Source organism: Sarcophilus harrisii, chromosome 4 (genome assembly GCF_902635505.1).
Source record: "Sarcophilus harrisii chromosome 4, mSarHar1.11, whole genome shotgun sequence".
In the NCBI taxonomy this organism is placed as follows: Eukaryota; Metazoa; Chordata; class Mammalia; order Dasyuromorphia; family Dasyuridae; genus Sarcophilus; species Sarcophilus harrisii.
The window spans coordinates 703,345-725,140 of NC_045429.1; the positions used below are offsets into that span (position 1 = coordinate 703,345).

A 21,796-nucleotide genomic window follows, 5' to 3' on the forward strand; every position below is an offset into this window, starting at 1 on the left:
GTAATGGTTTTTAGTCATCTCCCAGAGTTCTTTCGCTGGGCGTAGCTGGTTCAGTTCATTACTGCTCCATTGGAAATGAATTGGTTGATTTCATTGCTGAGGATGGCCAGGTCCATCAGAATTGGTCATCAATATAGTATTGTTGTTGAAGTATATAATGATCTCTTGGCCTTGCTCGTTTCACTCTTGCTGGTCATTTCTTACAGAACAATAATATTCCATAACATTCATATACTGCAATTTACCCAACCATTCTCCAATTGATGGGCATCCATTCATTTTCCAGTGTCTAGCCACTATAAACAGGGCTGCCACAAATATTTTGCCACATACAGGTCTCTTTCCCTTCTTTAGTATGTCTTTGGGGTATAAGCCCAGTAGTTGTTGCTGCTATTATTATTCAGTAGGTAGATGTCGCTGAGAAAGCTGGTTTATTTGCAGAATGGGTTTTGGTCTATATAAAATTAAGTTGATGGATAACCAAAATTCCCAGTTTCCAAATACTTCGAATAAAGATTGTTGTTTTTCTTTCATGATTTATGAGATCATGTACATGGAATGGTATGTTCTCTAGAAGAAAGGAAAGTTTTAAAGTTTGCTTTTGGGGCCAGAAAAAGTGCCTCCTTTGGGGTCTGCCTTCCCTTCAGTGGTAGTGGGTAGTGGAGAGGAAGGAGTCAGCTTTGCACAGTTTGTCTTGGCAACACTTGGGGTTGAGGGGGCCTTGATCAAATTTAAGGGATTCCCATGTAGAAGGCCTTTTCCATTCAGGCACAGCCCCTCCCTGTACAGAGAAGGCTTTTTCTTGGGGCTAGGGTTCCCCAGGGCTGCTGGTCCAGGATTTTAGGGGGGTGTCACAAGAGTTCTTAAGGTAAACTGACAATGTTTTGAGAAGATCAGCTAGCTGGAGTTGAGAGACTTCAGTGTTTGTGACTCCAGGGTGCTTCTTAAGGATATCTTCCTGAACATCCCCTTTCCTGAGTGAATACATTTCATTTCTGCAGTACCTTTTAATCACTTCCTAGGTTCATCCAAATGAAGACTTAGTCTGTCATACTCTATAGAGGTGAAAATCTTTGAAGAATAGAAATCGGAGGCAGTTTTGCTCGGCACCATGCCCATAAAGATATGATTTAAATAATTATTCTCTGTTTTCTTGGAAAGTTTTACCTTGTAAAATCCTCCTCCCTTTATGGTTAAACTACTTGAAAAAAAAAAATCTATCTTCTTCCTCCACTTCATTTCTCACTCTCTTCTAAATCAGTTTTTTTTTTTTTTTTAAACTCCAAAGAGAAACCATACATATTGACTTAGCTGAGAACCTCATAAGAACATCATTACTTGAGGCCCATTCCTCTCGCTTAAGAGTGGTACAGCCCCAGAGTTTGGCACTTCTACCTGAATGCTCTCTGCAAGTTAACTGTGATCTTTCCAGGTCCTAAATCTAATTCTTGGTGGCTCTGCCACCTCTGCCACTGTTAGCTCTTTTGGATAGGCTTCTGGATAGAACTCTACTTTTCTCTTGGGGTTTCTTGCTGTCTTTCATATCATAACCAGTCACTCAGGGGTCCCTCTAAAGCTTTGTTCTGGATCCTCTTCACAATTGCTCCCTATGTTCTCATTTGGGGATTTCATCAACTCCATTATCTATTTTTTTTTTTTTTAAGATTATACATGTATAATCATTTTACAAAACTGTATTCTGAATTGAGAGCAAGCAATCTGATAGAAGTTAAAAATGTTCATTTCTTTTTTTTCCTCTGAATATTTTATTTTTCCAATGACATGTAAAGATAGTTTTCAACATCCATTTTTGTAAGATTTTAAGTTCCAAATTTTTTCCTCCCTCCCTTCTTTCTCCCCTCCCCCCAAGACAGCAAACAATCCGGTATAAGTTATACATGAATAATTATTTGAAATATATTTCCATATAAGTCATTTTAGGAAAGCAAAATCAGAACAAAATGGAAAAACACGAGAGAAAAAGCAAATTAAAAAAAAAGTAAAAATAGTATGCTTTGATTCACATTTATGCTCCATAAATTTCTCTCTGGATGTAGATGGCATTTTCCATCCAGAGTCTATTGAAATTGTCTTGGATCACTGTTGCTGAGAACAGCTAAGTCTTTGACACTTGATCATCACCATAATCTTGCTGTTACTGTGTATGATATTCTCCTGCTTCTGCTCACTTCACTCAGCATCAGTTCACATTAAGTCTTTGCAGGCTTTTCTGAAATCATCCTGCTCATCATTTTTTAATAAACAGTAATATTCTGTTACATTTATCTACTGTTACTTTTTTGGGAGCAGATAGTGGTCATCATATTACCCAAAGCACTGGGCCTGGAATCAGTCCCCCACACTTAGTAGTTCTGTAATCTTGGACAAGTTACTTAATTTCTGCTTGCCTCTGGTTCTTTAATTGTAGAATGAAGACTCCCAGGGTGGTTGTGAGGATCAGATAATGTCTGGCATGTTGTAGGTGCCAGCTATTATTATCCTTATTGATTTTTTTAAAGCAAGGTTGGAATATGAGGGAATCAGTCAGTCAATAGACATTAAGACACTGTGTTAAACGCTGGTGATAAAATGGCAGGAAAACAGATGAGGACACTAAGATAAATAAAATGGGGTGACTTGTCCAGGACCACACTGTTAGTATGTATTTGAGACCCATATTAGAACTCAGATCCTAATAAGCAATGTTTTTCAAGAGGCATTTAGTTATACTGTGTATCTGTTTCTTAGCGAGCGTTGTAAGGGTCTCAGAGAAGCTTTGAAGTTGGTTGTAGTTAGGTTCTTAAAAGCAAAATTAACTGTTTTCTTTTCTCCTTTCATTATTTCCTAGTTAAGGTGTTTGTTTCCATACTGGCCTTGTGTTGTTATTACTGCTTAAACATCAACATGGATTTTTTTTTTTTAATAGGATGTTAGGTCTTAAAGATTCTTTATAATTATGCAATTTTCCTTTAAACTCTTCAGTTGTTACAGGTACTGTGGTAATTGCTAAATATTCAAGTTTCATGTGACAACTCTTAGAAATGATTTTCACAATTTTATTTCTCTATAAATATTTTTTTTTGCATTACTTGTAACTTTTTATTCCATTTCCTGACTTCCTTGGAGACAGTCTTTTATGTATCATGCTAACACAAATCTGAACTGTTAAGAGTCTAGCACAGAAGTACCAGTGTTAGAAACACAGGATTAAGAAAAGTAATTCTTTGCTGGTAAGAATGGTTCTTGGATTGGCTTTAGGAATGTTTGAATATCAAGTGAATTTTATTAGCCCATGAAAACAAGCAGAGCTCTGTGGGAAGGAACAAACAAGGAAGTTATGAGGGATGGGATTTGGATGGCTTGCTTTTTTGGTACGTTTCTAGAAAAGTCATTTGTAAGGATTCATTAACTATAGGTAATTTTTTTTTTTTTTTAGACTGAAGTGAAATGTTAACAACAATATTTAACATTTTTTGGGACCTGCTCTGGAATGTCTGTATATAGCATTTGGAATGCACGCTTATGTTGGAAATATGTAATAAATGAATTCTGGAACACAGTGGAGGATTAGTAAAGTTTGAGCTGGTTCAGCTTCCCTGCTAATTCTAGGAACTATGGGAACTTAATAAGAGGAACTCAAGAATACCTGGATTTAGAAATAAGCTTCAAGATTATTGTTGTTATTGTTGTTTCAAACTCTAAATATATGAAATCTTAAGATTCTATATAAGGTTCAATACTGCAGCTAAGTGAGTGTAGTAGAGTGCCACGGCTGGAGTCAGAATGACCTTGGTTGACATGTGGCCTCAGACCCTTAGTAGTTGTGTGATCTTGGACAAGTCATTTTACCCTGTTTGCCTCTGTTTTTTAATCCATAAGGAGCTGTAGAAGAAAATGGCAAACCATTTTATCTTTGCCAAGGAAATCCGAAATGGGCTCATGAGTATATGGACAGAACAGTTGGGTTTGAAACAAATATCACTGGCTTTTAATTAGTGGTTACTGAATAGTTTTAATTCCATTTGTTGGTATGGAAAGACTGGGAAAATCAGTAATTCTCCTGGGAGACTTCTCTCAAGTCAATTAGTGAACAAAATGCTAACATAGTTCTGGGGACATACGCATAAAAATGGAACAGTATCTGCTTGAAAGGAGCTGATGTTCCAAAGCAAGTATAAAATAAACTCCACTTGCTATTCTCATCTCTACCAATAAAAATTAGATTGGTTAATAAGGTGAAGAAATGTCTAAGATTGAGGATTTGTTGTGTGAGATTTGGATATAGTTGCATGACTTTTCAGTTCCTAGTATTTTTTATATGTGAATCTTAGCTCATTGGTGTGCAGTCACTTTACATGACCTCTTAATGAGTAGAGGAGAGGTAAAATTGAGTTAATCAATTAAGAACATTGTGCTATATTAGAAGGCTAAGCTTTGATCTTCCAGCTCTTCTTTTCTTACCTAAGTGACCCTGGATGAGTCAACTTCTTTTGAATCTCAGTTGCCTCAATTGAAAAGTGGTTTGGAATAGATTATCTTGAACATCTCAAATTCTATGTATTCAAGTATTTTTCAAATTGTAAAGCAACTTTCTTCTCCATTTATCTTTGTAAATTATTTATTCAAAAATTTTTTAGTAGTTTTTTTCCCCCAAACACATGATAGTTTTCAAAATTTACCTTTGCAGAACCTCATGTTCCAATTTTTTCTCCCCCCCATCCTCCTCACCCAGACATCAAGCAATCTACTACAGGTTAAACCTGTGCAATTCTTTTAAACATATTTTCAAATTTGTCATGATGTACAAGAAAAACTTAGATCAAAGGGGGAAATAAAAAGCATGAGAAAGAAAAACTTAGAAGCAAACAAACACTACCACCACCAAAAAAGGTGAAAGTATTATGTTGTGATCCATACTCGTTCCCCACTGTCTTCTTTCTGGACCTCCATCACAACTCTATTGGAATTGCCTTGAATCACCTCATTCTTTAAAAGAACTGAGTTCATCAGAATTGATCATCATATAATCTTGTTGCTGTGTACAATGTTCTCTTGGTTCTATTCACTTCATTTAGCATCAATTTGTATGTGTGTCTCCAGGCCTTTCTGAAATAAGCCTGTTCATCATTTCTTATGGAACAATAATATTCCTTTACATTCATACTCCATAAAGTATTCAGCCATTCCCCAAATGATGCAAATGCACTCAATTTCCGTTTCCTTGCCATTCTCTGTAAATAATTTTGAAGATATAGTCCATTGGGAAAGACAAAATCACTTAGAAATTCATCAGTGTTTTATAAAGTCATTCTTCTGTACTTTAAAAGAAATATGAAAATCAGTCGTTTTCTGTTCTAGGGGTTGAGGTGAGTGTGAGAAGGTAGGATCTAGTTTTATGATTTCATATTGAGCAAATGCCATATTTCTTTTGCAATTTATGATTTTGGAGGCTAAACTAGGGTATTGAGAAATTTTGTAACTCAGGGCAAATTATAATCATTTGAGCCAGAGACTGGACTTGAACCCAAGGTTTCCTGGCATTGTAATGCATTGTGCATAATGCTCTTCTCCATAGAACTTAAAAAAGATAACCTTCAAGCGATTATGTGGTAGTAGTTAGCCCTGTTTCTCTCTACACATAATCCAAAGCATCTACACAATCCATTTTTAATAAACTTTTGAAAAGGTTATAGGTTCATAAGATTTCTTGCATAAAACGTAAATTATTTTACTCTGATAATTCTTTATAGGATTCTTTCTCTTCACCTCTGCCTTCTGACTTCAAATCTCACTATGATTTAAACTCATCATGAGCAGGAGGCCTTTCCTCTCCATGCCTTCCCTCTGAGAGTTTCCCTGGTTTATCCCATGTAGATCTTGTTTGTGTTATTGTTTGCATATTGTCTCAACAGACTGAAACCTTCCTGAGTGCAGGGGCTTGGTTTATTCTCACCCCTAGGCACAGTTGGCACATGGTAATAAACTGCCAATAAAAAAAAAACCAAACCCAGAAGACTGTATTAGAGGTCAGAAAGGAGAGTTTGGAATTTAAGTGTGTGTGTATGTGTATAATTTATATGAAAATATATGTATTTTTAGCTTCATATTTTCAAAATATTTGCATAGGTAGTTTTCAGCATTCGCTCTTGCAAAACCTTGTGTTTCCAATTAAAAATATTTTTAAAAGGTATTTCCTCCCCCACATTTCATTGAGCTACAAAAATTTATGCCTGTGTGTTTATAATGAGAGGTCTTTTAGTACTTTTTAAATTCACTTTATTTCCATTCAGCCCCAATAGAAAGACAATCTCTATTTTGTAGGCAGCTGCAAAAAAATCATATTTGTAAATTTTGTCAAAGATAGCGTGCTATGTAAATGTTAAGCACTATGATTATTTTCTCCATATATCATTATAAAATGACATTTTTTTTTAGTAATTTTAGTAATGAGTAATTTTATTGTGATTTTTCTTCACAGAAATCATAACTCCATAAATAAGAAACTGAAATTTCAATATGATAACGTGGACATTAACAATGATGATACAGATAAATCCAGAAGTCTGGGAATCATGTTCTAAGTGAAGCACTTGTCCAAAGGTAAGAAAAATAGGACTTTTAATACTTTCTGGGCTTCATTAGTAGAAATGATTAATTGAAAATTTAAGATAGACTTGTGTGTAATGAATATATCTGTGGAGGCCATTTCTTGGTTGAGTACATTGTTGAAATGAGGCAGGGTCATTAAATTACAGAATTGCATGCTAGAATGAAGACATAAGGTTCTCCTGTGGTTGTTTTGTCCTGAGAGACACTGGAAAATACTGAATCCTTTCTTCTCCACCTGTGAAATGGAATAACACCTCTTTCCCCTCCCCCCTGCCCATGCATTTGGATCTTTTTTGTTTTTCCGCCAAATATTAACTTAGCTTAAATACAATTATAGTTTCTGTAACTAGACAGTTAACCTGTCTAAGACTTTTCTTGGTGAGAATTTTTAGGTGGCTTTAGAGCAGTTCTATGGGGCAAGTCTTGAGTCCTAATTCTTTTCTCCTTAGCTCTAATAGCAGCACATTGGTTTATCAGATATACATTTTGAGGGCTAGGCTTAAAATGAACCAACTTTTAGAATTCAAAGAGTATTCACTTTTCTGTGTAATAAGGGAAGTGATAATTCTCTTGATCAACTTTTAAAAATAATAACTTTAATTCTAGATGTATCCCCAAGGTCAACTATTGATTTATCTCTTCTTTAGGGTCATATATTAGAATTCTACCTCTGAAATGATTGACAGCCAAAGAAATCATAAATTTCAACTTGGATCAACCCAGTTCTTTTGGAAAAGTTCCCCTTGTCTTCCTCCCCAATTATTTGACATTTGTGGTCAAATAACTCAGGAAAAATAACCTCTCATTTCTTATATTTTTTGAAAATCTTTCTAAAATGTCTTTCTTCCTTACCTTAGAAAGAGACAGTACTGGCAAAGTAAAGCACTTATTAAGTAACGCTCCTACATTGTCCCTGACAATTTGTGCTTTGGCAGACTTGAGAAAGTTTTAAAATTTTCTCTGATATTGGCATGTCTTGTTAATTTGCTTGTCATGAAAGTGAAATGTAGACAACATTTTTGATGGAGATCTTACTCGCCTTGAAGCTATGATGACCTTGCAGGTGTACATTTTGAAGGGGAGTGAGAGACTAAGATATGTGAAATGAGCCTGTGCCTGACCTGGCCTTGGAGTTGGAGGTGGGCCGTGGAGTGGCTGTCTCTTTCATTTTTGAATGCTCTAGTTGTGAGCATAGTTCTTTCTGTGTTGACTACAGATCTGCCTTCCTCTACTTTGTGTCTGCTAAGGCTAAGAAGATGGAGTCTTAATTTCACTTTTGTGCAAACCTTCTTCTTCTTCCAGTATTTAATGCTATGCTCATGGCCATGTTGTCTTTTCTCTGGGCTTAATGTTCCTGTTTCTTACCCTGTTCTTTTATGCACTGATTTTGGATGCTTCATCTTGTGATGGGAAGCGAGGAAAGGGAAAGGAAGAAACATTTATGTAGGGCCTACTATGTGCCAGAACTGTGCTCAGCACTTTTACCAATAGATAAGCTCATCTTATCCTTGCAACAACTTTGAGAGCCAGGTGCTGCTGTTACCTCTGTTTGGTACTTGAGAAAACTGAGGCAGATAGCTTAAATGACTTGTCCAGAGTTACTTAGCTAGTAAGTATCCAGTGGGCTAATTCCAAATCAGGTCTCCCTGACTCCAGGCTCCACCCTGGTTACTGGTGATGTAGTACAGTTGGGGAAGGCTGTAGCAAGAGTCTCTCTTCCCCAGGCTCTGGGCAATATATTTTTTTCTGCATCTTGATACTGCCTTGTATTATATACCATATCATACTCTTGACATAGGGTTGGTATAAATGGAACACCATCCTTGACAACAGCATGATCTCTCAGCTCTCATCTCTGTCATATAGGGATTGACTTAGGGAAATCAACCTAATCTTAGGCAGTTGTTAAAACTTTAAATCATTCAACACTTATTGACCTCCATTGGTACAAGATTATCACCAGCAAAATTACGAGACTTGGCCAAATACTCATGTTGTTGACTTGTAAACTCTCAGTTTAATAAGCAGCTTTGTAATTTGCGGCCTCCCAAACATCCCGTGTCTTTCTAGCCACAGCTTCTCTTTGGGTATGTGCAGTTGGTTTTGAAAGCCAATACAGGACTTTTATGTTTACCTGTATTAAATTTTATCTTGTCAAACTTGACCCAGGAGTTATCATGATTAACAATTTAAGTTTCCGTCACTTGGCATCTTCACTCTCCTTCCCAGCTTCAGGTCATCTGTAAATTTGAAAGTGATAAAAATGATAGAAGCTACAAGCTAAGGAGGATAGCCCTTTTGCCACCACAATCTCTTAAGGGAGTGCCACAGGATTATCCTTCTAGAACAGGAAGAGATCATAAGCCCTCTTTTTATGGGGTAAAACAAGAGGCCTAGCAGTTAAGTCACATTCATTAATGGCCAAATTAGGGCTTAAATCCAAGTCTTTGGATTCTAATCATGTTTCTGGAGCATCCATCAATGCATTTGTGGATACTCTTTCTGTTGCGTTATATTCAGTTCTGAACCTGCCTAATTGGATTTTCCTGTCCATGTTTATCTTGTGATGGACAGTCCTCATTTCAAGATATTAAAAAATTGTTGCTTTCATGGTACTTTCTAGGAAGAAAGTACATTTGGATCTTAGAATAGCTGTTAATTGCCTCTAAGTGACCTGAGTGCCCTAGTACATTTTTATCTTGAAATAGTGATTTTTTTGACTGAAAGTGACCTCAGATTCACATAGAAAGCTGTTGCAAGGTGATCTTACATGTCTAACTTTGTTTAGGGATTAGTGGTTTCTGAATAAATGATGGTATAATCTGTCATTTAGCATTCTTGATACTAATAGTCATTTATAAGTGATTTTGTCTATGAAATCATGTGTACACTTTGGGAAATTTTCTGAAGAGCTTATCTTGTGGATAGTTTTCTCTTACCCCTTAGCAAGGGCATTAGTTGACATGTTTCAAAAATTGATTTCTTTTTTTAAATAAGAGAATTTGAAAGGTTCTAATTGCCTTTTGGCTGAAATGGAAAGTTTCAATCACTGAAGCCTGAATTTTATTCTGTTATGGATCCAAATCCTTCAGCATAGCAAAATAGCTTTTCTAAAAAGATGATTTTTCCTCAAGTGATAGTTCTTTGGTTATACCAATAAGTTATCGATATGCCTTTTTGTAGAAGGCTGCAGATAGTATCTACATCTTTTGAATTACTAAAGAAAGTCATATTAGCATATATGGCTTCTCAGTTCTGTTAAATAGAAAATGACAATTTGGTTGTAGAAATCTAAGTTTATGATTATTTTGATTGTTTAACACCTTGTCTATTAAAGATGTGTAGTACAAATGATGAGTTAATTTTTAGGAATTATTTCTTTTTCTGATAACAGGGAGCTTCTAACCCTAGCCAAATCCGTTGCTGGGGCTACTATATTCTGCTTTTGATCTTTAGTTGAGAGCATGGGAGTGATCCTTGAAATAAAACCAAGTGCTTATGCTTGTTGGAAGATGGAATTCACTGCTGTATTGCAGAGGTAGACACTTAGAAAAATAACTTTTCAGTTATTCCTTGCAGATAATGTAATAGGTGATCACGTGGTTCAGCCTGAGTAATTTCTTATTTAAAGAATGGTGCAAGAGATCTACATGTTCTCTAGGTTTTGAATTTGTTTTTCTAGTGGAAAAATTGGCCTAAATCTTTTCATTTTATTGGCAACCAGTCTTGGAACCCTTCTCCAGATCCTTCTTCTTTTCCACTTTTCTGTCTTCACAAATATGAAAGCAGGTTTCCTAAACTGCATCACTGACTATTGTTCACTTGATATAATTCAGCCTGTATAAGCTTTCTCCCAAATCACAATTAATAATCAGTATCACTTTGAGTGATCTTGGAGTTGGAGGTAAAACAGCTAAGTGTTGTCTTTTAGTTGTTACTCACCATCTGTTTCTTGAGCTTTCATAGCTTGTTTCAAAGTTTATACCAAGAGTACTCTCTATGACTTTTTTTTTTAAATTTGTCTTGCAGTTTGTGATTTTTGGCAACGATTCCCTATTTTGACAAATTTTTACCATGTTCTTCCTGCTTCCACCTGATGATAATCTTGGTACTGGTTATGAGAGCTGGAATCAACATGTTTCCATTTCATTTGGGAATTTACCTTTATGGGCTAAAGTGGCAATCATACTGGAGTTGGAATTAGAAACAGATGGCAATAGGAATACTTCCTGAAAGTTTTGGAATTCTGTTTTTAGATCAGAGAAAAGCAAAAATACAATACACCTTTATGGAGAGGTATTGAACAATTAAAAATAACAAAGTAAGAAACAGTTTCAAATGGCTGAGGGCCAGCCCAGGTTTTACAGACTAACTCTGATATGTTCTGCAGCAAGCTGGAAATTTGGGGAATTGTCTCTCTGTTTATGTCAAGTATACTTCCCTTAGTCTTATCAGTAAAGAGCTTTAGTCTGAATTTGGTTCCATATTGAGTGTCATCCTTGTTTCTTTTGCCAGATAATGGTCCTCTGTGGCCTAGTGCTGTGCATGTTTCTAGTTCCATAGCGATAGCTTCCTGCAGGAGCATGGGCAGCCTTCTGCCACAAGTGCTCCTTCCTAATTCTTGGAAGTTGGGCTGAAATGTTGCCGGTTAAACTTGTTTGAGTTTAACCAGTAATGTTCCTTAATGCCTGATGTTTCTCTGTAATTCCTTCAGTCACCCCAACTGTTCTACCCAGTGGATATGAGAGAGCTCCCTCCCTGCCCAATCTGTTGGACTTGGCAATCAATATATAGCAGTTCTTAGTGGTTGAGGGTGAATCTTACGCCTTGGCTCTGAGATGTTTGACCTTAGTCTTTGACACCATAAATGTAACCTTATATTCCTTATCCGTGTTTTTTTGGTGAGGATCTAGAGAGTGAAAATGAAAGAAGAATAAGAGGGAGATTGTTATCTTTATTAAAAAAAAAAGCTTTTAGCTATTTTGTATGTAATTTATATGTGATTAGCATATGCATTTAATGGAAACCTTTTCTGGCCTTGATGGGCACATTCTTTTTAAGTTTTCTTAGCTTGTCAGATCCCAACTTTATTATAATCTTTTTGCTAATTGCAAGAAATATGATTTTCATATGAAATTAGGATGAAATCCAGATTTAAAGTTGTGATCACACTGAAGCCTTGTAATAAGGCAAGAGAATATAGAGCAGAATGCATTGTGTTGACTGTACTGAACAGAATGATAAGATCTTGTTTTTATTTGTAGCACAGTCTGTCACAGAATTTTGAGAATAGAGATGCTTTTAAGCATTTAGAAGATACAGTATTTAGTGTAATTTTTTAAGTCTTTGAATCAGTGTTAGTAAATAATGACCAAAAAGAGATATTACATAGAAATTATTTTATCAAATATTTAAATATGCTCCTGAATCTGGATTGGTTGAGAAATAAAAATGCTTTACCTCAGAGAATTTATGGCAGAGAATAATCAGATTTTTGAGAATCTAGAATTAGGGATAGAAACTTAACTCTGTGTTTGTAATAGTAATGATCTTATTTTCTCACCTGAAATACTGTATCTTTGAGGCAGTGTAAACATAGAATTTCTTTCTAGTTCAGATGCTTGGCAAGGCAGCCATCTATAATTTGAAGGATAGGATTATGATAGTTAACATGTATTAGCATTAGCTTAAAAATATAATTAATGAGATTACTAGATACTTTTCTATGAATTTGTAGAATTTTAGCCACTGTAGTATTGCAGTGTTATTTGTGAATATTTGCCTTTGGTTTTGTAATTGAAGCTTAAGTTTAATGCTATATTTACTTTGTATCTTTTTGCTTTTAATATTTTCTAACATCTATTAACTTTAGGTTAAAGAGTTTCATACATGGCCTTATGAAGAAAATTTGTTATTTTGAATTTTTTTTTTCTTTCCTCTATCTCCCCCCTTCTTTGAAATTACCAGTTTACCATCATTTCTTTTTTCATGAAATTATCATAATTTTGATGCTACCGATCCAAACATTAAGCAAAAAGGAATTACAGATTGGATCCCATTATAATAAGTAGCAATATAGGATATTATATGGAATATCTTTCCATGCCATGCTTAAGATAACAATGCACTATGGATTTGTTAACAGTGGAATTCAAATTTAATAAAAAAAAAAAAAAAAAAAAAGGTACTATAATTTGTATCGGGGAGTAACTGCTGTGAATGTAATTCCAATAGTACTTCTGTGGGAGCTTTTAACATTCTCCAAACCAAACTTTAGTGAAAAAATCTATACCATATTTCACAAAAAAAAAGTTTACAAAATTTGTGTGCATGTCTTTTTCAGGGCTTTTCTCTGTTTTTAACAGGGTTCCCATTTGTATCCTATTCAACAACACGGTACCAGCACTTTGTACAGTGCCTGGCATGTTGGAAGTGCTTAATATGTGTTGATACTTGGGTTTTCTGCAGTTAGTTTGGTTAGTTTGGGGGAGGAGGGAACTGTATTATGGATACAGTTCTTATTTTCAGTGGTTTAAAGTTACTCTCAAGTACTTGGAAACTTTGTAGGAAAAAAAGAGACCTCTGTCTCTCCCTCTTTCTGTCTTCTATTGAGGGGTGGAAATCTTCAATGCACCACAGAAAAATCATACAGAAGAAATGGAAGTGTCCCTAAGCAAGTTATGCTGTTGTACAGGATAGTGGTCTGAGATGGATCCTCCAGGAACTGGCTTTTCCTGGTGCTCCTCCTACCCAACACTGGCCCAAACGAGAACCACAGTGGCAAAAGATTCAGGAACTTTAGAAATTCAAGGGACAGATAGGGGACGTTTTATTGTATCTTGAAATCAGATGACTGTCGGCTTCAGGGACTTCTGTCTTTGTCTTTGGAGGGCTTCTCTTTACTTGCTAATTATCTGTCCGGTTTGCAGACATGGAACTTGCAATTTTGCTTCTAACCACTGCAGGCCAGGAATGTGATTTCTAACCACCTAACTGCAACAAAATTCTACTGGAATAGGGAAGAAATTTTTTTAGATGCTGCATGGGAATTCGTTGTAATGGGATTTGACTTGTAACTCATTTTTAATAAGGGAGAATTGAAAAGTGCAAGAATCCCTCTCTGACAGGATTATTATAAGGACAGATGAAAACTGATTTAGAACATTTTAGAATAACAATAATTGTAATTTATTGTATAAATTCAAGATGATGGTAAAATGAGTCTGGAATAATGTCTAATTTTATCATTAAACCCTCCACACACACACACACACACACACACACATACACAACTTTTGGGGAACACTCAACTCATTGCCTTTGTAGATCTACTTGGAAATATTGAGTGATTTTTTTTTTTTGTGATTTTTTTTTTTTTTAAATATAACCTGATAACTTAATGTTAGTTGAACTTCCATTTTAAAAGTTTAAACTTTAAATATGATCGTTGTGGATATATTAACTATGACCTGTTTCTCATTATTTTGTTTACATTTTTGAAGGTTTCCCAATGAGTGGATCATGATGACCGTAATTTAGGGATTTGCCATAGTATGGCTGCTTCTCGATCTACTCGTGTCACAAGATCTACAGTGGGGTTAAACGGCTTGGATGAAACTTTTTGTGGTAGAACTTTAAGGAATCGTAGCATTGCTCACCCTGAAGAAGGATCTCCCCATTGTCAAGTCCGCTCCAGATCACCAAAGAAGAGACCAGAGTCTGTGCAAACTCCAAAGGGGGCTAACAGCGGACGGGCCGCTGATCTGAGGCAGCCGGGTACTCGAGAGCTGTGGGTAAGCCCAAGGAAAAGAGGACTTTCTTCTTCAGAAAAGGATAATGCTGAGAAACACGCTCCAGAAAACTGTGAGAGGAGGCCCAGCGATGCGGCCTCCCCCATCTTCAAGCGTTTGAAGCGCTGCCTCCGCTCAGAGGCCCTGAGCAGCTCAGAGGAAGAGTCCCCTACGAAAGCCGACAAGGAGAGCTCACCAGAGCGGAGTCGCTCCGCAGTGGACAATGGTGCTGATTCCCAAGGGGCTAAACGAGCTTGTCGATGCCTTCTACTGGATGATTGTGAGAAAAGGGAAATTAAAAAGGTGAATGCCAGTGGGGACTCTTCCCCAAGCGCCGCTGCCATCGCAGAAATCACAGGCTATCGAGCTTTTAATGGGGTTGACGACAGGGACTCTGCTGTTCTCCACTGTGATGACTGTCAGCTTGACGGCAACCCCAAACAGAACAGTCCTGCTTCCTGTATGCTGCAGGAACAGTCGGTAGCTGAAAATGGGGATTCAGGTTCCCATTCCTCCTATTTGCTTGAGAGTAGGAAAGAAGAGAGTCTCGTAGACCATAATGTGCCTTGCACAAATTCACAAGTGCAGGTCAAGTTGGAGGACCACAGACTAGGAGCTGCCCACCTGCGTGAGGAGCCCGCGGAGGACCTGCCTCCCGAGCCGGCGCCGGCGCCCTTGCTTGAAATTCAGCCGTCTGTAAGGGATTCTGAGGAGGAGGTAGATGTGGTAGGAGACAGCGCCTCCCGTGCGCAGCCGGGTCATGAGAACACCAGCAGCCCTGGCGGGGCCAGTCCTGCTCCGGTTCCTCCCACAGTGGAGTCCGCCCCTGCTTCTGTCTCAGACTGTGTCTCCACCCCGATGACCTCTTTGTCCGAACCCCAAGAGCACCGCTACACGTTGCGCACGTCACCTCGGAGGGCTGCCCCAAGCAAAGGGAGTCCCACCAAAAATAACTCTCCTTGTAGAGAAAATGGACAAATGGAGGAGAACCGCCTTAGTCTGGCAGAAAAGAATCTCTCTCTTGGTGTTAACGTCAGTGGTTCTCCCACGGCCTCCGAGGAACCACCGCAGAGCGGAAAGGGGACGAGCTGCCACCCTGCATCGCCAGCCCCAGAGGCCAGCCTCCCTCCTGGGTATGTGGCGCCCGCCAAAGAGAATGCTGCCCTGCGAGCCCCAGAGGAGGACGAGGACGAACCTGACGTCTATTACTTTGAGTCAGATCATGTGGCATTGAAACACAACAAAGAGTATGTGTAACCATGGTAACCGTGAATTCTGCTTGCTTTGTCATCTCCCACTTCCACCTAGGCTAGAGGGCTTCCAGTAGAACTAGGCCCAGAGCCTTATCGTAGTGATCCCGCCACTCCCCTGTATCCCTGTATCCCTGTAGCATGTGGGCTGGTATGTAATGGGGCTCTGAAGGAGGAAAGAATGTTCCAACCCTGGTTTTGTTTGTGTTTGAAGATAAGACACTTAAACCCATTAAAAAACCACTGATCTTCCTTCAGTTATTCAAATGCCCACATAATTGTTTTTGCCTGACTGACATTCTCTAGAAAGGTTAGCAGGCTCTGTGGCCTTCAGCATCAGACTGTTGTAAAAAGCCTCTCTTAATTTCCCAGATTAGCTCTCAACTCAGTTATAACTTCTAAACAGTTTTTGCATAATCTCTTCTCTTTCTTGATAACAGTGGTTTTAATTATTAATGTAATTACAGCTTTGTAAAATACACATCTTAATATTTTGAGAAGTTCTCACAATTTTCATAAGAGCCTAATTTTATTTGCCTTACTAACCTATCAGAATACACCTGCCTGGGATGTCTTGGAAATTAGGATCCTGCATATTTAAGGTCCCAAGTTTCCGTAAATTTTGTCCTTTTACAGAATTATTTTAGGCATCTGTGCAGATGATCTGGACTTGTTCTGTGTAAATAGATGATGTAATTATGGGATGGAAAGAATTTTGGCATCTACAAGTTGTTATAGATAATTTTCCCCTCAGGATGAGGTAAAATGTGCAAATTCTCTTTAGTGTGACAGAACTTGTATGTTCTAGCTTCTGGAGTTAATATTTATTGCATCACAACAAAACTTTTGCAGGTGGGCTTTTTTAATTCTTTCGACTGAGAGGATTCCCAGGTCGAGCTTAGAATCTTTGCAATGGGAGGCTTGCTGGGATTATCAGTATGTTAGATTAAACAATCCTTCTTATATCTTAACTTCACATCCATCTTGTCAGACATAACAAGTCAAAATCTATAGCATGCTTATGGGGAATTTCAGCACTGGTTTTTTTTACTGACCTCATCGTCGTAGTATTTTCAGCGTTATTTTTCTGTGTGAGGTTAATTAGGGCCTTATTTTTAACACTATTGCTATTATTCCAAAATGTGAAGATTTTATATTAAGAATCGTAATTGGACTTATCATTGTCAGTCACAGATTTCTTAGATAGACCTTTAAAATTTCCAAAAGATGAGAGAAGAATAAAATGATTTTCTGCTGAGTCTATGCTTTCACTGATATCCTTTTGATAAAATTTATTTTCTTTTAAATAATTTGTATGGTCAGTTTTTCCCCAAATTAATTAATATATTAATACCTTACTGAATTACCTACCTTTTAAAAGGGATCTTTCCATTAAATTTTGATTAATAATTATGCTCATTTACCTAGTACTGGTAGGAGAGAGAAAACACTTGGGGTAATGTTCATACAGAAAGAGAAAACATAGAAATGTATGCATTTTGGAGATTTGAAAAAGATATACTCTGTTTAATGAAAAATTAAGGGAGAGTGAACCAAAGTCATGGAGTTTGGTGGGAGGGAGAAGTTATGTCCATTAGCTAATCTGGATATGATGGAAGCTCCGAAAACCAGTTTTGTTCTTGCTGGGACATTGCCTCACAAGGCGTTTTTGGAGTGAGACTGCAGAGCAGAAGAAGTTACTGATGTCTGAGGGGCAGACCATTTGGAAGTGGCCTTTTTGTGCATAGTACCTGGTCCAGAATCACTGTGACAAACTCCCAGTTACAGAGTAGTCTCAGGAGCAGCAGGAGCCTTGGAACCATGGCTGTCTCCTACAGAACAGGGTGGGTAGTGCACTCTTAAGGGCTTGGGGATCTGCACACACTTTGACAACCCTTACGGCCATTCTGGAAGGGGACTAGAGAGACCGAGTGGGACAAGAAACCCCTGGCGAGGGTAGCATTGTTTGTTGCTTTCCCTCCCCACTCCCCCACCCCTTTCTTCTGCCTAGGTCAGAACATTGTCCCTGCTTGGTTGGGGCAGCCCTGTGAGCTCTGCTACTGGGGAAGGTTGTTTCTTCCAACTTCTGCGCTCATTCTTTGACCCCCTGCTTTGTTCTGGTTTCTAGCCTAAGATGGTCATTCTGGGTTTTTCTTCCAGAGACAGGGGTGAGTACTTTCCTTTTAAAAAGTCAAGCCAGAAGGAGAGGAAACAACATTTTAGTGTCATTATTTTGTTTTGAGATGCTTTTCGTTGGGCATCTCTAGGGCCTTGCTTCTTCCATGAGCACCTTGTTATGTAGCCTAGTTCACCAGGCTCTGGATCCTCCTGGGGAGCCTTTAAAAAGCCTCTTCTTGGACCAAGGATGGTGCAAAGCTTTGATGCAGGATGAAAAACCTGCCCTCAGGGTTATGAAAAGTTTTCTAGTTTAAAGGAATACCCAGCCTGTTGTGCTGTAGTAGAGCAGATCCCCTGGCCCCCTTGGTTGGTCGGCTGACTGGCCAGAGAGGTCCCTTGCCTCTGCATGGCTAGAACTCACCGGCAGATCCTCCCCGGATGCTCTCCCCTTGATGCTCTCCCCTTCTTGGATCTTTGTTCATTTTTTTTTTTTCCATTTTTTGGCAACCCATTCTGAATTCCCTGAGCTCTTTTCTTCCGTCTTGGCAAGCTAGTTTGCTGTCCTATGCCTCGGTTTACTGCTCTGTAAAATGGGGAGTATTGTGTCTTCCCCAGCTTTCAGGAAGTCACTGGTCTCATCCATACCTAGTGGTTGCTGGAGGGTGCCAGAGTGCCAGGCTTGCAGTCAGGAAGAGCCTGGGTGGTGGTTGAGGGGATCACTAGTGATTGCACAGGTAAAAGGGACACTTGGGAAGTTGTCCCCTAGGTGCTCTTGCTGCTTGGTTTTCTCAGTAAGATTATCCTTCCCACTGTTCAGGTTATGCTTGGTTGCACACCAGTAGTCAACAGTCTAGAAAAGAGCCCAGCTCTTAAAGGGAGGGAGCCACAGATCTAGAGCTATAAAGCACTGCAGGGGCCATTTTACAGATGAGAAGACTGAGCCTTGAGGTTAATGACTTGTCTAGCTCACCCAAGTAGCAGAGAGTACAAATGGGGGTTTGAATCTGGCCCATTATGCCAAAGCCAGCACCCCCTCGATCAGAGGAGGATGACAAGTAGCTTAACGAAAACAAGGGTTTTAAAGATTTTATTTCTATATATATATATATATGTGAATAAGTTTTTTTTTTTTTTTTTTTTTTTTTTTTTAACACTTTTGTTTAAAGTTTTGAGTTCCTCCTCCTTGAGAGCCGAAGCAATCAGATATAGGTTATATATGTGCAATTGTATAAAACATTTCCATGTTGGTCATTTTGTATAAAAAGTCTCGAAAGAAAGTGAAAAATTGCCCCCTTCAATCTGTGTTCGGTTGTAGTTCCTTCTCTGGAGAAGGACATCATGTTTCTTCCTGGCTCCTTTGGGGTTGGCTCAGATGGTTGCATTGCTGAGAAGAGCCGAGGTCTTCCCACTTCCTCTTTATATAGTGTGGCTGTTAGTGTGCCTGCTGGTTCTGGTCACTTCACTTTGGATCAGTTCGTTAAGTCTTTCCAGGCTGATTGTTTCTTATGGCACGGTAATATTCCATCAGAATCATCTGCCTCTTGTTCAGCCATTCCTTCATTGACGAGCGTCCCTTTGGTTTCCAATTCTTAGCCACCACAAAAGAGCTGCTGGGGATATTTTTGTATGGAAATGGGTCCTTTTCCCTCTTTGGGGCTGTCTTTGCAACACCTGGCAGTGGGATCGCTGGATCAGAGGGTGTGCACAGTTTTTTGTAGCTCTTTGGACCTAAAATGAGGGGTTCAGTAGGTAGACGGCAGGGCTCTGTGACCCTGGGATTCCTCTGAATTTCTAGGCAGCTCAGCTTCCTCATTTGTAAAATGACATCAAGTCAATAACATGAAATCAGTACATATAAAGCTTTTTGTAAATGCAAGCCAGTAGTGATGGCAGTGGTAGTTCTAACGCGAATCTGGGCTCATAAGAATTACGAGAGATCATCCAGTCTTGGGGGCAGAGTGTGAGAACAGCGGTGTTACAGCAATAGTATGGCCCCCATAGCAGGAAAAATGAACTGGGGCAGGGGTTGAATACCTGCGTGAGGAGTCTGGGCTCTCTTAAAATTGTCCTTGTGTGTTAGGGTGATCAGTCTGGTAGTTGTGTGCAGTCTGGTAGTTGTGTGCGAGCTGGACTGGAGGGAGGCAGAAAGGGTGAGTGGATGCTGCCAGCTGAAGGGTCGGACTGGATGGTCGTGGCAGGAATGGAGAAGAGCCCAGTTCTGTAGAGATAGAATAGATAGTATTTGATACTTGTTTTACCTTTTATGGTTTTTTTGTTTGTTTCATAAGCAGTTTCCCCCCTCTCTCCAGTTCCCTCTTCCCCATTTGCTTTTGAATACTGAGAACAAAAAATTAATTTGGAGGTTTCAGAAGTAGTTAAAAAAAAATTAATTGGATATTTTTGATCAAGTCCATTGAAATCCGTAAAATTATTTTATTTTTTAAGGAATTAAAACATTTTGAATGATTAGAAATTGCTTTACTTCCTTCCCCCATTTCTTCTCTCCCCCCCTCCATTGGGGGTGGGAGAGGAAACTAAAGAAAAACAATCCCCTTGTAACCAATAAGGATGGTCCATCTTGAGAGATTCCTGCGGTAGCCGTGTTCTGCAGAGTGCTCTTCCTCTGTGCACGAAGTCTGGCGGCCGGCTGCCAGGAGGTGGGCAGCGCGCTTCGTGGGCGGGCCTGAGCCTGGTGGGTTACGGAGCTGGCTACGGTTCTTGGGCCTTGCAGAGCGGTGCTGCTGCTGCTCTCCTGCTCGCTTCACGGCTCCTGCAGGTCTTCCCGGATTCCATTTCAATGCCCCGTCCTTGTTTCTTAAGGCGTGACGGACCACGATTGATCCTCGCTGCTACAGAAAGAACTGCTGGGCTGTGTTCATAAGCATGGGTCTTTTTCCCTTTTTTGTTTTTGGGGCGCAGGCCTGGTAGTCATGATAATTCCTGGGAGACAAAGGGAAGTCGGCAGGAAGCTTCAGAAAGGCAGGATGGGAGATACTTTTGCGAACCACCCGTATAGAAATGGTGGTTGAAACTGTGCGAGTGGCTGGTCTCTTTGTTGAAGAGAGTTTGGAGAAGAAGGTGTTTTTGCTTGGGTGCAATGGGGACAGAGTGGAGGGGGGCCCTGGAGGAAAAGACAGTAGTCTGAGGGATCAGGATAGAGCTCGGCTTTCAGTGCAGAGCTGCCACGTGGTGTCTGAGGGGAAGGTCTGTGGAGCATTGAGGGCACACACCTGATGGTAAAGGGCTGAAGGAGGGAGACAGCTGAGGTAGGAGCACTTTGGCAGTGACTGGGCCTGGAGTGTCACCTTGAGAGGTCTGAGGGTGGGGGAGAATGAGGACTCCCAGAGGTGGAACCCCTGTGCTGAGGGTGTGTGGGCAGGGGCACCTGGTGGGCCAGGGCCAGATCGCTCGCTGAGTGAATGGCCGTGGAGTTGCTTCCTTAGGAAGAAAGAGATTCAACGTAGCCTTCCCAAGGCATCTGGATTTTGAACCCTGGTCCTTCAGCATGCAACCCTTGCCTGGGTAATTAATACCTGTGGGTTGAATGTTCTTTCCCAGGACTCACTCCTCCTGACACGGTGCCTCAGGTGTGTGGTTGCAGCTACCAGCTCCTGGAGAAGTCCTCCAGCTCGGTGCTCTGTAATAAGATGTACTACAGTGGAGGCAAGCTTGAAGTAACAGACTGGCTGGGGTGGGAAGTGGCGGGCTCAGAGCCGGCCTTGGCTCCAGAGAGCTTTTTGGAGCATGGAGTGGGGGGTGCCAGCTTCAGGGGGCTGACGTCGTGGGTAGCGGGTCCTAAAAGCGCCTCAGGGAAGGCGAGGCGTGACCAATGGTAAGGCGAGGCGTGACCAATGGTAAGGCGTCCAAGTCCAAGATGTTTTTGATTTCACTCAAAGCAAATAGCTCTAAAATGATAAATCCTTTCCCTCCTCCAGAAAAAGCATTTTGGACAAAATTTAAAATTGCAGTGGTTTATCAGAGTCATTTTCCCGCACAGATTGTGTGTTGTAATGAAGAGAGGGAGCTGTC

At 39.5% G+C, this 21,796-nt stretch overlaps 1 protein-coding gene and 1 long non-coding RNA gene across 3 annotated transcripts in view; one reads left to right on the top strand and one right to left on the bottom strand.

Annotated features, from left to right (window-relative positions):
- Positions 1-21,796, top strand: part of ZZZ3 (zinc finger ZZ-type containing 3) — a 66,641-nt gene that overhangs the window by 13,902 nt on the left and 30,943 nt on the right. For both annotated transcript variants that reach the window (XM_031968854.1, XM_031968855.1), the window contains exons 2-3: positions 6,479-6,600; positions 14,112-15,646. In XM_031968854.1, the coding sequence (XP_031824714.1) occupies positions 14,163-15,646 (1,484 nt within the window). In that variant the 5' untranslated portion in view covers positions 6,479-6,600; positions 14,112-14,162. The remainder of the gene's footprint in view (positions 1-6,478; positions 6,601-14,111; positions 15,647-21,796) is intronic.
- Positions 8,363-12,247, bottom strand: LOC116423718. Its single transcript, XR_004234220.1, has 2 exons — positions 12,173-12,247; positions 8,363-8,849 (listed from the first exon to the last, which is right to left on the bottom strand). It is a non-coding gene; the product is annotated as an uncharacterized LOC116423718 (long non-coding RNA).